Raw genomic sequence first — 16959 nt, 5'->3', positions numbered from 1 at the left:
TCAGGGCCTCCGTCTCCTTACCTGTAAACCAGGGTGAGGTGTGAGCTCCGGAGTCCTGACACTCACCCCGTGGGGATTTATGGGAACAAAGGCCGCTCTGGAGGGAATCCGTGGACTCTCCCAGGGGGTGGGAGAGGCTGAGCCGCAGCCAGGTCTTGCTGGGCCTGGGGAGGGCACACCCGCTGCTTCCCAATCCTCGATGTCCCTTTGGGGCAGAGGTGGCGCTGGACCCGACTGCCAGTCCCAGAGAGGAAGTGCCCGGCTCAAGTGGCAGAGCCCTCAGTGCAGGCAGGGGCCTCCTCCAGAGCCTGCGGCACCTGCCCCACCTGCTGCACAGGTGCCCGCAGAGTTATGCGCACTTGGGACTCACCTGAGACAAGTGCACCACCAGCCCTGTTTTATTCATAGATCTTTTCAGGAAAAGCCTGCAAGGCCGTGCTGGCCGGGGACCTAGTCCACATCTTAGGGCTTCCTTATTACAGGCCGCTAAGAGTGGGAACTCTTTTTTTCCAGGAAAAACAACTTTTTTTCCGAAACACCTCCTCAATAAACAACATGTAAACAGAAATAGCTGCTTCAGGCTCCATAAGTGTCTCATTGTGTCTTCAAGGGCTTGTCCACGGAGGGCAGTGGGGAGGGCTGGCAGGGGCCGTTCTCCTCCTCGGGGGCGCCCTGGGGGTAGACCACGAAACACAGCTCCTGCCCCCAGCGTGTCATTGACTCTGAGGACAGACAGACAGACAGATGGACCTTGGGATCTGGCCCGTGGGACGGGGTTCTCAGGGAGCTGCTCCATTTGTGGTGGGTCCCGGACACTTGGGCCTCATCGCGGGGAGACAGTTGGGGTGGTTGGCCCTGTGTTGCCAGCACAGCTGCTGGTAGACCCTGCTCAAGGGCGAACCCCCGAAAGAGTCCCATCTGTAGCCCCAGCACTTGGGGGGGGGGGGCTGCCCAGCTCACCCGTGAGTCTGTGCACACACTTTGGTTTGCTTCTCCAGAACACTCCCAGGAAGAAGATGGGCACCCCGGTGAGGATGATGATGACGCCGATCCCACACACCATGGGCTCTGAGATGAAGCTGAAGATCAGCAGGAACGCCCAGAAGACCAAGTACGCAGCAGGGACAAGGAGGTTCACCTGTGGTGAGCGAGCGGAGCACCCATAGTGCGGGGGCCCCCTCCCCTTGCCCCACCAGCCTGGGGGCCCTGGTGCTTTCCACCCTTTCCTGAGAGCTGACCCCTGAGGGGCTGGTCCCCTTCTGGCAGCAGCCCAACATGCTGAAAGCCCATTCATGGATGGCCAGTTGGCCAAATTGTTAAGGATTTGTCAGGGTCAGCAGGTCCAAGCTCTGCAGTGACTGTATGTGGACTTGAGGCTTGCACTTGGTTGCAGGTCAAATCTTTTTTGGCCTCTTACATTTCAGGCACGGAACCCTTCTCCAGCTCAAGGATTTATTTGCAAACAGGGGGACTTTTCTTTTAGCTCAGTTTAGGGTCTTTTGTTTTGCTGTGGGCTCATGAACTCTTGTGCAACCATGAGCGAGTATTCAAGTCACCCACCTCATGGGGTTGTTCTGAGGACTAAATAGGCCAGGGCACACAAAACCCCGAGCAGGGCCTAGCACGGGGCAAAAGCTGGAATCCCCATTGCCGTCATCACCCGCCACGGATGCCCAAGTGGGTGAAGCTCTCACCTTGATGGGCCTGTGGAGCGCCGGCCGTCTCCAGCGCAGCACGAGCAGGCCCAGGATGGTGACGCCGTAGCAGAGGTAGTTGATGAAGGACACGTAGTTGATGAGCGTGTACGTGTCTCCCACAAGCAAGATAACCGCCGTGGCCCCGTACTGGGAGAGGACCGAGCTGAGGGCTGGCCTCCCACCTGCCTCCTGTCAGCCCTGCAGGCTGCCCTGGGGCTGCGGGCTCAGGTCAGGAGGTCAGTGAGCCCTGGCCCTCCCCACTCCCTCCGTGGGCTGCCCACCAGGGCCAGAGCTTATCCCTGCTACTGCCCACATTGCAGGTGGCTTGGGCTTCCTGCCCTACCAGCCTGGGTCAACCAACTTACGCAGACGAGGAGGGCGGGTATAGGGGTGCAGCGTCTGACGTGGATCATGGCCAGTAGGCTGGGCAGGTGCCCTTCTCGGGCTCCAGAGAAGCACAGCCTGGGGGATAGAGATGGGTGGGGGCTGTGAGCCGGCCTTGGGCCTTCCCTCCGGCCAGATCCTGGATCTCCGCTCTAGACCTGATATCCCTCTTGTTGTCACCTCTGACCCCTTGCTCTAGGCCCCAACAGCCCACCGGGCAGTTCTTCCCCGCCTCTTGCCTGCCTCCCTCTTGCTTTTTGTTCCTGAGCTGGGATCAGACATTTGTTCATGGGGAGTTCATTGTCCCAGCTTTAGGAGGGCCCCACCTGGCAGGGTTTCTTGTCTTTTGGCCCCCAGCACTGCTTGCCTGCCAGGGCACCTACCTTGCCTCACCGGGGCCACCCTTTCCCCAGTCCAGTCACCTGGAGGAGGTGAACAGGTAGCCATTGATCCCTCCGAAAGTGGAAAGTGCCACGGAGACGGGCATGACCCAAGAAAAATAGCCCAGCAGCTTCTCCCCGAAGGTCTGAGTGAGCACAGGAGAGAGGCAGTGCATGAGGCTGGGTGGGGGCAGGGCAGGGCTGGGGACCGAGTGGGGCCCCACTCACCACGGCCACTGCGTTAGAGGCCAGCAGCTCCTGGGGGGACATGGCGGTGAAGTAGGCGATGTTGGTGAAGGTGTACACAAAGGTGACCAGCGGGATGGAGATGAAGATGGCTCGAGGTAGGTTCCTGGGGCAGTGGTGAGGGTACATCAGTGCCTGCCCTCTAGGGGCTGGGGTGGGTTCCAGGGGTGAGGAGGGGGACCAGGGGATCCAGCAACAGGAGCAGCTTTGTGTCCATCGCCTGCGTCTATTGGGGGCCTTGAGGGCAGGGAAGGGGGCAGCACTGCTATCTGTCTCACACCCCCTCAACTCTCTAAACCCAGCTTGGGCACAGGCTGGTGGGAGGAAGGCAGATGGGCGAGGGGCCACAGCATATCCTAGGACCTAAGGGTAATGTCCGCACATAAAGAGAAAATTGCAGACAGCCAAAATCAGCCTTGAAAATCCCAGCAATGCCCTGAGAGCTCAGTCCACGGGCCCCGGGTGCCCCTGGGACTCCCTATCAGCCCAGCCCCTGCTGGGACTGCTCACTGTGGGGCCCCTGGCTGAGCATCAGATGGAGCCACTGGCTTCATCCGCAGGGACCACGTTGTGTGCACATGTATAATTTTTGGCCAAATGCAAATCGCTGGATCCATTTAGAGCGGAACGATGATTTTCAGTGTTTCTGAGGCCAGGCGAAGGGCTGGGACTTGCCCACCGCCATTACAGGGCCAGGCTGGGACGCAAGCGCCCCGGCTATCGAGAGCCATTCCTGTGGGGCGGTGGCATGGGCAGGCAGATGACCAGACCACGTCACAGGTGGCAGCAGGTCTGTCAGGGAGGCTGCCTCTCCCGTCGCCGGGCCGCACCCCTCCCAAGGCCCAGCCGGGTGCACTCACCTTCGAGGGTCCACTAGCTCCTCGGTGACATAATTGAGGAAGTTCCAGCCGCTGAAGGCAAAGGAGCCCTGCAGGAAGGCCAGGGCCAGGTGGCCCACGGAGGGCGCCATCCAGAAGTCGAAGGCATGGCTGGGCCTCAGCTCCTCGAAGTGTCCTGGGGGTCCAGAGGTCAAGGGTCAGTTTCCGCTCTCCAGCCCTGGGCACAGGCCCACCCTGGCCCTACCTTGGAAGATCTGGACAAAGCCCATGCCAATGATGAGCGACAGGGCCAGCAGCTTCCCGCCGGTGAAGATGTCCTGGATGCGCGTGGCCCAGCGCACGCTGGAGCTGTTCACCCACGTCAGGAGCACTGCGGGGGGGGGGGGGGGGGGGAGGCAAGGGGGCGGGTGGGCGCCTGAGGCCGAGACCCTCATGGGCCACAGCCAAGTCCAGCCTGAGCTGCAGAGGGTGGCATACCCTGCAGCCACCAAAGTACCTCTCCCTCTCCAGGGGTCTGGCAGCTGGAGGAGTCCTCCCCTCCTCCCCAGCAGAGGCCCCACCCCACCTCACGGTGGGCACTCACTCAGGCAGGCCATGGAGAGCACGCGGGAGGCTGCGGCGGGGGGGATGCAGTTGGGGAACACGGGCTGCAATATGTAGTTGGAGAAGGTCATGGAGATGACGGCCAGGCTGGTGGGGTACATGATAAGGACTGCGCTCCAGAGCAGCAGGAAGCTGAAATGAGTGAGGACCCAAGTGGCATAGGCATCCCATCACCTTCCCAGCAGAGCAGACCGAGGTGTGGAGCAGGGCTGCACCCTGGGTCCTGGAACCCAAGGGCAGGTGCCAGCGCAGGAGGCTGGCTTCGGTCCAAGGAGGCAGCTTTCAATAGAGACTGCATTTAGCACAGTTAAAAAGCTACACGCTGCCCTTGGGCAGGTGTCAAGAACCGACTGGGGAACCAACCACCTTTCTTTTTATTTACTTTTTAATATATTTTTATTAATTTTAGAGAGGAAGGGGGGGGGAGAGAGAGAGAGAGAGAGAGAGAGAGAGAGAGAGAGAAACATCAATGATGAGAGAGAACCATTGACTGACTGCCTTCTGCATGCCCCCCACTGGAGATTGAGCCTGCAAACCAGGCATGTGTCCTGACTTGGAATGGAACTGTGATCTCCTGGTTCATAGATTGACACTTAACCACTGAGTCATGCTAGCTGGGGCCAGCCATCTCTCTAAGGGCCACACAGCCCCTGGCCGCAGGCTGCTTCCTGCTCTGCGGATGGGGTTGGGGCGGATCAGCAGTCTCGGTTGCAGCAGCAGCTCTCGGCAGAGCCCCATGGCTGCAGATGACTTGAGCGGTGGTGCCCTGAGGGACCAGCCTTTGCAGAACCCTGACTGGGGTGAGGAGTAATTTATGTCCCCTCTTCTCCAGTTTCGCTCTGTAGGGTGCCATGTAGGAGTGGGGGCCCTGCTCAAGGCTGTGAGGCCCTACTTGTTCCGGGAGCTCTGCCTGCGCCCAGGGAGGACCTGTCAGTGGGGGTGGTCCTAGCCCCTTGTCCAGCTCTCAAGAGTGGGAATTGCCTCATCCAGGGACACCATTGATCTCTCCAGGCACCAAGTTTGGTGGCTTCCTCTTGGTGCTCACCCTTGCTCTGTAGCCCTGCTTCCTACCCCTTGCTTGGCACCCTGCCCCAACGCCTTGGCTTTTGGGCAACCTAACTCCACGACCCGCGCCCCCCCCCCTTACTGGGTGCTCCCCTCTGCAAACCCTTGATGCTGGACGCCCCCAGGCTGAGTCAGGAGGTAGGGTCTTGGGCCCTCCCCGCCCCCCACCTTCCCTATATGCTTTCTAGTTGCACAGCACAATTGTTCAGCTTTCCCAGGCCCCAGGCCCCTGCGAGGACCCTGTCCCCAGAGGAGAGCAGCCAGTGGTGTGCGTGCCCCGCCAGGGCCACATCAACAGCTGCCCCATTAAAGTCCCCTGGTCCAAGCTTTTTATACTTAGCCCAGATTTTTCCCCTGAGCTCAACCCAACCCCCTGCCAAGACCTGACTGTGCATTTCCCCAGATATGCCACAGACCCCACCAATGTAACAAGCTCCACCCAAAACCTCCCCCTCCCCCTCCCATCGCCATCTATGGAGGCTTGCCAGTGGGAAAGCAAGGGTCACTCCCGCGGCACCCACCTGTCCCTCAGGCCACACTGGCTACCACGTCCTCTGGAACCAGGGTCCTAAATGCTTATGGAATCTCTTTGTACCTTTATTGAGGCCTCAGCATGGCTCAGCTGGACAACTGCAATAGCTTTGATCCCCTGGCCGCCCCCCCTCCCCCCTCCACACCAAGCCCTATTGCCTACCATGGATCTGACAAGCTGGCCAGGCCACCACCCTCTGCACATGCTCCAACTGCTCCACAGAGAAAACGCCACTCTTCCTCCAAGCTTTGGTGTAAACATAGTTTTTCCTGGGAGCCTTCCCTAGGTGGTTGGCACCCCATTCTCTTGGCTGCTGGGCCACTGCCTCTCCCACACACCCTCAAAGCTGGGACCCTTTAGGTTTTAAGCACCTCTGAGGGGTGGTTTCCCTGCTGCCCCGCGAGGACAGGGGCACATCTTTTTATTCACACTGTGGGTGCTCAGCGAATGTTCACTGGTGAACAAAGGAGTGTTGGGAGCTACTTAAAGAGGAGCTTCTGCAGGGCACTGGCAGGAGCACCATGCCCCTCCCCACACACATGTGGCTCACTAAACTCAAGGTCATCTTTGCCCGGTGCTAGCATTACCTAGAGCAGGGGTCCTCAAACTTTTTAAACGGGGCCAGTTCACTGTCCCTCAGACCGTTGGAGGGCCGGACTATAGTTTAAAAAAAAACTATGAACAAATTCCTATGCACGCTGCACATATCTTATTTTGAAGTAAAAAAACAAAACGGGAACAAATACAATATTTGTATTTGCATGTGGCCCGCGGGCAGTAGCTTGAGGACCCCTGGCCTAGAGGTTTCAGATAGTTAGGGCCTCCCCATCCACAAGCCCTGGGTGGGGAGTGGGGCTTAGAGACAGCTTTATTTAAAAGGAAACAGAGAGTTCAAGGGGCCAGCTGCAGTGTCCAGCTTGAGTGGGGTGGGCACTGCTCTCGCTCACCCTGGCCTTGGAAGGTGCCCCACCCCCTTCCCCCCGCCCATCCCCGTGAACTTCCTGTGATGTGAGAAGCAGAAGAGGAAACCCAGTTCCAGGCTCGGCTGGCCATCCATTCTGGAGAGGCTCCCCACCCACCACCGAGCCGCTGGCGCCCCACACTTACCCAGCCAGGCCCCCGAAGATCTCCGTGACATAGGCATAGTCCCCGCCAGACTTAGGGATGGCGACTCCCAGCTCCGCATAGCAGAGGGAGCCCAGGGCGGTGACGCCCCCGCCCAGGACCCAGATGAAGAGGGCCAGACCCACCGAGCCAGAGTGCTCCAGGACTCCCTTGGGGGAGATGAAGATGCCGGAGCCTATGATGTTCCCTGTGGGGGAGATGGAGAGCATCAGCCTTCCCTGTGGGGCTCTGCGTGCTCCAGTGAGGACGAGAACCCAGGCTGCTCCCTGGAGGAGGGGAGAGGAGGGCCTGGAGGCATGGATGTCACTGGGCCCCTCAAACCCTGCAACTCCACTCTGGGCTGATCATCTCCCCGCCCTAGTCCCCGGCATGGGAGTGGCACCTTGTCCACAGGCTCCCCTGCCAGAGATGAGTCCTGTTCCTCTGCCCGCCCCCCACACTTATTCCCACGAGGTGGGGCAAGCAAGGAGGCTCGGCCACCTGAGTGATGGCAGAGTGGCGGCCACCCCTGCGCATTCCCACAGGGCCCAGGTCAGCCCTTTGCCCCCGGCTGAGGCCTCCAGTTTTTTTAAGCCTCCAGTCACCTGTCTTACGTCCAATCTGGCCTCTTAAAGTGAGTCCTTGACCATGACACTTTCCTATTGGCTGAAGTCCCAACCATGAAGTGACTCAGGAAGCGACTCCTCCTCTATGAAGCCCTCCTTGACCATGCTGGTTTGGGCTCCTCTTCCCACTTCACAGCCCCGTGGTTCGCCAGACGGTGCCCCATTCTTTATTTCTTTACCTCCCGTCTCCCCTTTCCCTGCCAGGTTGCTTCTCTGCTTGCTTCCTGGGTTCCTGGAGGCACCCAGCCAGGGCCCAGGCTACAGGCACAGACTCTGACGAGAGCTGTTTCCTGGCACTGTGGAAACGTTTCAGATCTTGGGCAAGGGCCAGTAGGGTCCGTTTTCCGGGCTGGGGGTTGGTCCGCAGCCATCATGCAAGGAATGGAGAGGGCACCAGAGTGGGGCTCTTGGCCCGGCCTGGGGTCTGGACACAGACTGCCTCTCTACTTGGGCCAGCCCACTGGTTGCAAACAGGTCACTGCTCTCAAATCAGGACCCTAATGGGAAACACTGGTTGGGGCCCAGGAGACCAGCCCTCTCCCGGCTCAGGTCGCCTCTCGAGTCTGTCTGTACAGCAGGACTATTATGAGGGTTCAGCGAGATACCGTAAGGGAGGCCTTCAGCTGTATCCACATGTACTTTCCACCTTCATGTGCATGATTCTGTGTACTGCCTGCAACCTCACCTTTCACTCACCTCGATTCCTCAGCACAGAGTAGGTGCTCAACGCACATCTGTTGCGGAAACTAATGGGTGAATAAATGCCCTCCTGGCCCAATGGCATCCATGTCCTGAGGCAAATGACTGGTTTCCTCATCTCTGAAGTGGGGGCAGCAGTCTCTGCCCAGCCCGCCCGGAGAGGCACCATGAAGGGGAGCAGAGGGTGGCTGGCTTCCAAGGTTCAGTGCAAGTAAACCTGCCGGGGTCATGGGAGGTCTGCCCTGCCCTGGGGCTGTGCACTGGGGAGGGGGACAGTGCTCCTTCGACCCAGTGTCTGGGATGGAACAGTGGGAAGCACTCAGTGGCCAACTCAGGGTCTGCAAGGCAGTTCCCAGGATAAGCAAGACTCTGAGCACCCACTTAGGCCTGAGCTCCCTGCCAATTAGAGCAAAGAGGGGACCGTGTTCTGGGTGACCTGGGACTCATCATCTGTGCAAACGAGTCAGGTCACGTCACTGGCGATTTGCACTAGGGCCTGCCCCAGAGGACGTAATCCCAGACTCCACAGGCCACGTGAATAAAAAAGCACCACTAGGACGCAGGCTCAGCCCCTCATCAGGATCGCCCCCATCTGCCAGGGCCCTGCGCGGGGTGCACCTCCACCAGCCCAGAGCCTGCCCCTCCACCTGCCACGCCCACAGGCGGGTCTGGAAGAGGACACAGCGGTGGCCGCCAATCTGCATGCGTTCCTTGTCCACCGTGCTACCCTCCACCCCCACCCCCACCCCCAGCCGACACAGATTTCCAGTCTGACGGCCACGACGCCCCACTTGGTTTTCCAGTCACATCCCAGGAGCCCTAAATACATCCAGATAAGGACGAAGGAATTCCCGTCCTCCAGCCGCTCAGCTGCTTCCAGCGGGAGAGGAACCTCCCTCGCCTACTGCGGGGGCCCAGGTCCTGGGTGGGCTGGTGGGTTTCTGAAACGCTTTGAGTTCGCTGTACCTGACAGGAGAGTCCGTGTTCTCAGGACTTGGTGGAGCGGTAGTTGCCAGTGAGGTCAGAAGCCAGCGGGGGCTGGGTGGCCTTGTCAGGAGCTAGATGCATTTGGTCTGGGACATCCAGAGCCCAAACCACTCACCCCGTGGGGACCCCATCACTCTACACAATTCAGCTTGGCAGCGCCTCAAGGGCACAGCACTCAGGGAAGCCAGCCTGGTACCTTGTGCTGGAGGCTGGGATCTGAAAGGGACATATCACTAGCCTGTGCCCAGAGGCTGGGGACTCGAGTGCTGGAGCCTGGGGACCGGCTCGGGGTGAGGGATCACTATTGTTTTGGACACATGGCTCAGGCTACAGTGAAGGACTACTCTCCATGTGGCTCAAAGGAGCAGGTGTGCCAGCTACTGTCTCAGGTGCTTGGGGCCCTCTCTTGGGCCTGGACAGTGCAGGTTTGTGCTAGAGGTGGCAGGAAGCCCTGTGGTTCCAAGGCTTCCGTGTTCCCATCCATCCCATGGGACAGCTGTTCTGTGATCCCTGCAGGTCCTGGCGGGGAGGGCCAGAGCTCCCGGGCTGGTGGACACGGATGTGAGGAGGCCCCCTCTTCCCTCCGCCCGCCCCTCTTCCCTTCCCTGCTGGGTGGTTTTTATCACATTAAGATGTTTGGCCTGAAGGGGCTTACCCGGATCCTGGGAGGAATGAAGAAAGGGCCATTATTCTCCTGGCTGTTGCGGTGCACACTGACCTATTTCTGGGACCGGCAGACCATGAAGGTCACAGGGGTGGACTGTGGAGGTGGTGGTGGCGGAAGGAGCCAGCTGCCCTTGGTGTGTGTGTGTGGGGAATGCACAGTCTGACTTGGGGAGGAGGCAGGGAGGTCCTGTTAGGTTGCCGGCACCACCCTTCAGCCCTAGAAACTCTTTCAGGAGTTGGCTGTGTAGCCTCAGGCCGGCCCTGCCCTTCTGGGTCTCAGTTTCCCCTTCTGCCAGGTAGTGCCACTGGGCTAAGGAGCGACAGAGGGCTGGTCTAACCCTGACTTTGGCAGAGACACAGCTGGGCAGGGTGCGTGTATCTTGTACATCTGCATGGTGCCCAAGGAAACACTGTTCAGGGGACCCTGCTCCCCACTGTGAAGGTCTCTCCCCGGCTCACTGGCCTCCCAGAAACAACACCACCCCCAGGAAGCCCTTTCTGACTGCCCACCTTGGCCCAATAACTTGGACCCTGCCCCATTGCCATGGTATCTGGATGACGGCCAGGAAGTGATTCTTTCATTTGTCACCCTGAGATGAAAGGCCTGAGCCCCCTCAGAAGGACAAGGAGCTCACAGTCACCTCCTACCTGCCTTGCCTATCCCCGACTCTTAGCCAGCATGGCCACATGCCCTGCTCGTCCTGATCAGGGGCTGGCCATGGGCCAGGCCTTCTTCCTTTGTTCTGGGCAGTGAGTCCCAGCACCTCCCATTTGGGCTTGATCAATGAGGCCTCTGGCTTCCAAATTCTCTGGAAGACACAAAAGCTCCAAAGAGCTTCAGATTCCCACTGGTAGATCCTAAGGCCCCTAGGCCATGGGCAATGGCACTTACTAGTTGAGACCCCCAGATCTGGGTTCGAATCCCAGTTCCCTTGTGATGGGGGCTGTGGATGAGGTACTTCATCTCGCAGCCTTGTCTGTAAAAGGCGGAGATGAGGCAGTGATGTAGGCATGCCCCTGCCCAGCCTGGCACATCGGAGGCCCCAGGAAGTACCGGGGACCTTAGCTAGTTTTGGCATCCCCTTTAAAGACACCTCAGGCCACCCTATTTGGCCTTTGGAGACATGACCCCCATGGGACCTCAATACCCTGGGGTCAGAAGTCATGGCCCTAATTTGGGGGCCCTGCTGTTGGCCTGTGCTTTTAAGCACATGAATGTCCTTATAGTGAGTATGTCAGGCACCCCTCCAGGGGGACAAAAGTGCCTGCTGAGGTCTCGGCAGAACTCTAGGGAGGTGAGTGGGGACATTTCCAGGACATGCCTGGAATTGCCAATTGGCCGGCATGCATGTCCGGCCTAACCCATTTTCCTTTTGAGAGAGGGCTGAGCCGAAGTGTGGAGCTCTCTCTGCCCAGCCTGGCCCTGTCTAGAGGGCCTCATCCGTGCCTGTCTCCAGACTGAGTCTCGCCAGGTGCCTGGGTGAGCTCCATGCTGCTGCATCCAGCAGTCAAGCCCAGGACTCATTGCACTTGCCTCACCATCAGCCTCATCGTTGCCCACAGGGCAGCCTCCTGCCCTCCTCCCTCCTCGCTGGCTGCTCCTTCTCCAACTCCTCTGCTGGTCCCTTCTCATTTCTCCTAAATCCTAGACAGCAAGTGCCTGAGGCTTAGTGTTGGGGCCTCTTCCTTTTTCTTTCAACACTCACGCCCTTGGAGACCTCATCCAGGACCCCAGTGTTTGCTGGAAACTCCCAAATTTATATCCCTAGCACAACCTCCCTGCTAAACTAAACCAGTATAACCAATTGATTACTCAGCAAATAGACACCACTCCTCTCACACGTTCAAAGCGGGGTTCCTGACTGTCAGCCCCATTTCCCCCAAACCTGCTCCTCTCACAGCCTTCCCCTGATCAATAAATGGCAGACATGCTCCCACCTGCTCAGACCCAGCCTTGGTGCCACTCTTGCCTCCTCTCTTTTCCCCACATCCTGTGTCCTCACACATCCTTCATCATCACAAATCCTTTTGCTTTATCTACCAAACACACCAGAACTGAACCTCCTCTTAGCACCTCCCCTGCTGGCATCCTGCTCTGAGCCACTGTCATCTCTTATCCAGGTGACTCGAGTGCCCTCCTGACCAGGCTTCCTGCTCTGTCCTTGCTGCTGGTAGATCCTAAGGCCCCAAGGCCATGTCATCTCTCAAATCCCGAGTCCACCACCTGCAATTGTGTCATGCAACTTCCAGCCTCAGTTTCTGCTCCATGGGGAGCCCCATCGCATCCCCCCCCGCCCCTCCCATCTCATGCCATCCCTTCTGTTCCATGCCATCACAAAAAGAAAAGAAGCCAGAAAACTTGGATCCCACCCCACTCCTGACCCTATACTCCTGCTGTCTACAATCCTCTCTCCTGCCTTAATTTTCGCACCTTAGCACACTTATCATCACTGACTTATCAGTCAGCTTATCTTGTTTGCCCTTTGACTTCCATGCTGGCATGTCAGCTCCCGAAAGACAAGGATATTGTCTGTGCTGCTCCCTGTTGTGTCTCCAGCACCCAATTGTTAAATAGATGAATGAGTGTGTCCGGTGCTGGCAGGTCCCGCCCTTGTAGTTAGAGCTGCCTCGGCCCCCAACGGCTTCTCAGAGCACACAAGGGCACCCTGGGCTGGCTGCAGCCTCAGGCCCTCAGTTTCCTCTTCTATACACTGGGGCTGTGGTGAGGCACAGAAAGCTCCTGTGTGGTTTAATGCCTCCTGGGGTCTTGGTGCGGAGGGGCCGGGGTTCTGGAGAAGGCCATCCTCTCAGCAGCCCCACCACCTCCAGTCCTGAGGAGCCACAGAGAGGGGCCGGGGTGGGCAGGATTAGCTCCTGAGGAGATGGATTCATGAAGCAGGTCCCCTGAACCTGCTTAAGCCTGATCTACAAATGCCTACATGGGCTGGATAATGAGTCAAAGGGAGAGAGTGGAGGACAGGATAGGCTGGTCAGCAGACCAGGGGTGACTCCCATGCTGCTGGACCGGGGCACATCCCTTCCTTGGGTGTGGATTGAGAGGGAACTGGCTGAAGTCCCTGAGTCAGGACAAGACACCCTGTACATGCAATCCTGGTTGGGGTGTGGAAGTTGGGGGAGATTTCTGTCCATCTGTTTGTTCATCCATCCACGGTGGAGTGGAGAGCACAGTCAACCCTGGGTGGATGAGCTCCCAGTTCAGTCTTTACCTTTGCCCATGAGGAACATGAATCTGGCCCCAATTTTGCCCAGCACCAGAGCAATATTTAGATGGGCAATGGATTGGGAAATGAACCCAAATCTGCTCCCAAATCCCGAGTCCACCACCTGCAGTTGTGTCGTGCAACTTCCAGCCTCAGTTTCTACATTTGTAAAATGGGGTACAAATTTTCATCTTGTAAGGCAGGCATGAGACTCAAATGAGATAAAAGGACATGTTTTATATAGTGATAAGAGGTGGTTTTCTGAATAGATATTGGATAAGGCAATGTCTCGCACAGCCCCACCCCAGCTGGCTCTTTTTCCTCCAGGCTGGCCTGTTCCCCTCCAGTTGTGTTCACAGAGGCCAGCAGGTGCAGTCCAAAACACATTTTAGGTGGAGTCTTATTCCAGCCCGAAGCCCTTCCATTTCCCGAAAGCACCGCTCCTCAGCCTGGGGCGGGCAGGGGGTACAAGGGAAGGGAGAATCGGATCTTCTGGGAAGTCTATCTGGGAGCTTTGGAGATAAGTTCAGTAGCTGGTAACAAAGATTATGGAGTAAAGTAAAAAGCTCTCAAGACCTTTAAAGCTAAATTATGATTCTTTACAGACATTTTTGATTTTGAGCAGGTTCCCAGGACAGAAGGTGGGATGTTGGCCCCCCAGAGAACAGTGAATGGGAGGTGGTGGGGGCCTTCAGCGCATCAGGTGGGAAGGGCAGAGTAGACCCTGACTCAGTCCATACCTTCCTCCTCCCTCCTCTCCTGTCACCTTCTGTTCAGGTTAATGATCCCCTGGCCTGTCTCCTGCCCATGCCAGCCTCTTGCCTGCTATTACCCTTCAAAGCTCCCCAAGCAGGGTTGCTGGAGTGCCCTGGCCTGGGGTCAGGTCATCTGTGTTCTGTTCTTGAGTCTGACACCCTTGGGCGAGTCACCCCTGGAGAGGCAGAGTAGGAATACAGCTCAAGGACATTGGACTTGCTGAGGTGGCCCAGGAAGAGCACTGTAGCTGGCTCCAGACATGCCTCTTGACCCCAGCCTCTGGGCCCATCCATGTTGTGTGGGCTTCCCTTCCTGGGGGCACAGCTCCTGGAAAGAGTGAGGACTGGGACAAAGCTCTAACAGTACCCTGGCGAAATCTCTGGAACCAGCCCTTCCTGCCAGCTGACAGTCAAGCAGGGGCACCCTAATCCAAGAAGGTCTCAGGGCCAGGTCAGGACCTGCTCCTGGGAGATGCCATTCCAGGGGCAATGGGGAGGCAGAGAGCTACCTGCACAGGGGCTGTGTTCTGAGGCAACTCTTGCTGTGGGAACAGGGACTAGCCAAGAGCCAGCCCCCAGCCGGGTCCAGGAGCTCCCAGTGTGGGGCAGAGGAAGAGGTGAAGATCCCGTCTGCCCTCCTGAGCCCTTAATTCTCTCCATCCCCAGGGTTCTGGAAATGGGTGGGCAATGGATGCACCAGCAGCTCCCACTGGTTGGGGAGGTGGTAGGTTGAGAGCAGTCAAGACCCCTGTCATTCACCCCTCCAGCCACGACTCCTGGGACACAGGCAGGTCTCTGAGGCACCTGGTGTGACACAGGCACAGGTCTGGTCAGCCAGTTCCCAAGAAGTCAGTGTTCATGACTTGGGACCGAAAGAGGAAGATCCTCCCACTGTTCTCACTGCCCTGAGCCCTCTGTCTACCTAGGAGTCCCCGTCTGGGGGCCGGACACACGGACCCATTCTCACGTGAGGAACCCGGGGCCCGAGAGCCGGGGGACACGGGTGCCTGTTGGGATCCCAGCTCAGCGAGCAGTTGGCTTTTCTGTAGGCTCGGCCTGTCCCACCTCAGCACTGGCCTCCTCCCCATTAAGCTGCAAGAAATATGCTCTGAACCGATTTCCCCACAGGCCCTCCTGCTTTTGAGACTAAATCACTCCCACAGCATGGCCCTCGGACCGTGCACATAATAGGGACTTAGCTTGAGCCACAGCCCAGAACTTGAGGCCTTAGCCGGTGGGCCTGTCCAGCCCTCACACTGGCAAGGCTCCTGCACTTCAGGCAAGACCATAATGCTGTCCACTTCACAGATGAGAAAACTGAGGGTAACTGCCAGGCCAAAGCCCACAGCCAAGTAAAGGCAGGATGAGGAAACAGCTGCGGGAGGAACCCGCACCTCCCTCACCCACAACAATTCAAGGCGCCTGGGGAGGTGGGAGCAAGAAGCCTGAGGCCCCATGTGAAGGGCGACACTGCCGGTGCTCTCACCTACGGTCCCACCGTCGCAGGCCGGTAGGTGCGCCTCCAGCCTCCAGCCCCGCATCCTAGGCACCCGCCGCCCGGGCCCCGCTCACCAATGATGATGGTGCAGGCGCTCACCAGCCCGATCTCCTTCTTGAGCGTCACTGGCTCCGAGGCGCCGGGACCCGGGCCTGGGCCGGGGGAAGGCGAGGGCGCAGGGCCGGGCTTCCCACGCCCGCTTGGCTGCTGCGTGTGGCCGGCCATTTCGCTGTCCAGCCGCGTCCCCTCTCCTTGCGCTGTCCCGTCTATCCGATCGGCTGCCAGTCCGTCGGTCCGTCCGACTGTCGGTGAGCGGACAGCGCTCACAGGCGGGCGCATGCGCTGGCGCGGGGCCCGGGCTGTGGGCCGCGGGGCTGGGGCCAGGGAGCGGGGAAGGAGGGCCGGCGGGCAGCCCCTTCCCCCACCTCCCTTAAAGGAAACTGCCCCGGCCCCTGCTCAGTACTGGCCTGGGAGGGAAAGAGAGGACTTGGGGGAGACCAGGAACAGCTTCCTAGATGAGCAAAGGAAGGGGCCTTCTGCTGCCCGGGTTACCTCCACTCCTGGGGTGTGTGTGTGTGTGTGTGTGTGTGTGGGGGGGGGGGGCAGCAGAGCTCAAAGGCAGCGGGTCCCTGCCCTCACCGAGACCTGGGAAGCTGGCAAAGAACTGCCTTTGTGTGGGGACCCACTGTGTGCCAGCGCCTCCGCGCTCCTTGAATTCCGGCCCTACTGAGCGCGTGGCGGGAGGGGGGTGGAAGCTAAGGGCAAGTGTCAGGCCAGAACACCAACCCTTTCCGATGCTTCCTTGGCTTGCAGACGGCCGGTGATGGCGGGCGGAGGCACAGCCCTTAGTGGGGCTGGAGGCTGAGCCCAGGCCCCCCTCTGAGGGGCCAGGAGACCCTAGGCACCACCACCCAAGCCCGGAGAGGCAGGGCCCGCGAAGCCCCCTTATCCAGAGGACCCATCGCGGGCGGGAGCCCTGGGGAGGTGCCCAGCCACCCCTCTCCCCACCGCGCCGCACGGGGCTGCGCCAGGCAGGTCCCAGGTGCAGACGCGGAGCCACAGGTAGAGTCTGGGATCAGCGGCTGGAACTCCGGTCTCTGGCGCAGGACCGCGCGGTCCAGCCTGGTTCACGGAGAGGAGCCACCTGCACTGCCGGAGGCAGAGAAAGGACTGGGCCCCGAGGTCTCGGGAGGAAGTCGGGCTTGCGGGAGCTGAGGGAGGCTGCCTCTTCCTGGAAGCCCTCGGGGACTGTCCCCCCTCCCTCCCGCGGAGCAGACACAAGGGGGGGAGGTCGCGTCGGGGGCCACCGGAGCTGCGGGCGGGGCGAGCCTGGCACGGTGCAGCCGGCGGCGGAACAGCCTTTGTCTTTTCCTGGCGGCCGCCAGCACGCGCTGTCCCCTGCATGTGGATGAGGACGCGCCAAGCGCCCCATCCTCCCCCTCCCCAAGGCCTCGCGGCTTGCGGGGCTGGGGGCGCGGCCTGGGGTCCTACAACTGTAGGCCGGACAGGGGGTGGCGCTGGGCCTGGAGTTGGAACTGGCATCTGGAGCATCGAGGTGTGAGCCTGGTGGTGCAGGATGAGAAGGGACTTTGTAGTTGGGGACGGGGACCTGGGGGTAGGGAGCCGGGTCGACCCTGGGTGGACGTCCTGGGGGGAG

At 59.4% G+C, this 16959-nt stretch overlaps 2 protein-coding genes across 6 annotated transcripts in view; both read right to left on the bottom strand.

Annotated features, from left to right (window-relative positions):
• The window catches only part of LOC132217058 (xaa-Pro dipeptidase), a 467255-nt gene that overhangs the window by 196207 nt on the left and 254089 nt on the right, over positions 1–16959 (bottom strand). The gene's annotated exons all lie outside the window — the stretch shown is intronic.
• SLC7A10 (solute carrier family 7 member 10) lies at positions 501–15622 on the bottom strand. Its single transcript, XM_059667002.1, has 11 exons — positions 15377–15622; positions 6854–7058; positions 4130–4281; positions 3791–3916; positions 3568–3721; positions 2690–2813; positions 2504–2607; positions 2063–2159; positions 1695–1844; positions 961–1138; positions 501–722 (listed from the first exon to the last, which is right to left on the bottom strand). Exons 1-11 carry the CDS (start codon positions 15525–15527, stop codon positions 595–597), a joined length of 1569 nt encoding a protein of 522 aa, XP_059522985.1. The 5' UTR covers positions 15528–15622; the 3' UTR covers positions 501–594.

The sequence above is a fragment of the Myotis daubentonii genome, chromosome 15, assembly GCF_963259705.1.
Source record: "Myotis daubentonii chromosome 15, mMyoDau2.1, whole genome shotgun sequence".
In the NCBI taxonomy this organism is placed as follows: domain Eukaryota; kingdom Metazoa; phylum Chordata; class Mammalia; order Chiroptera; family Vespertilionidae; genus Myotis; species Myotis daubentonii.
This window is presented reverse-complemented; position numbering and strand designations above follow the sequence as displayed.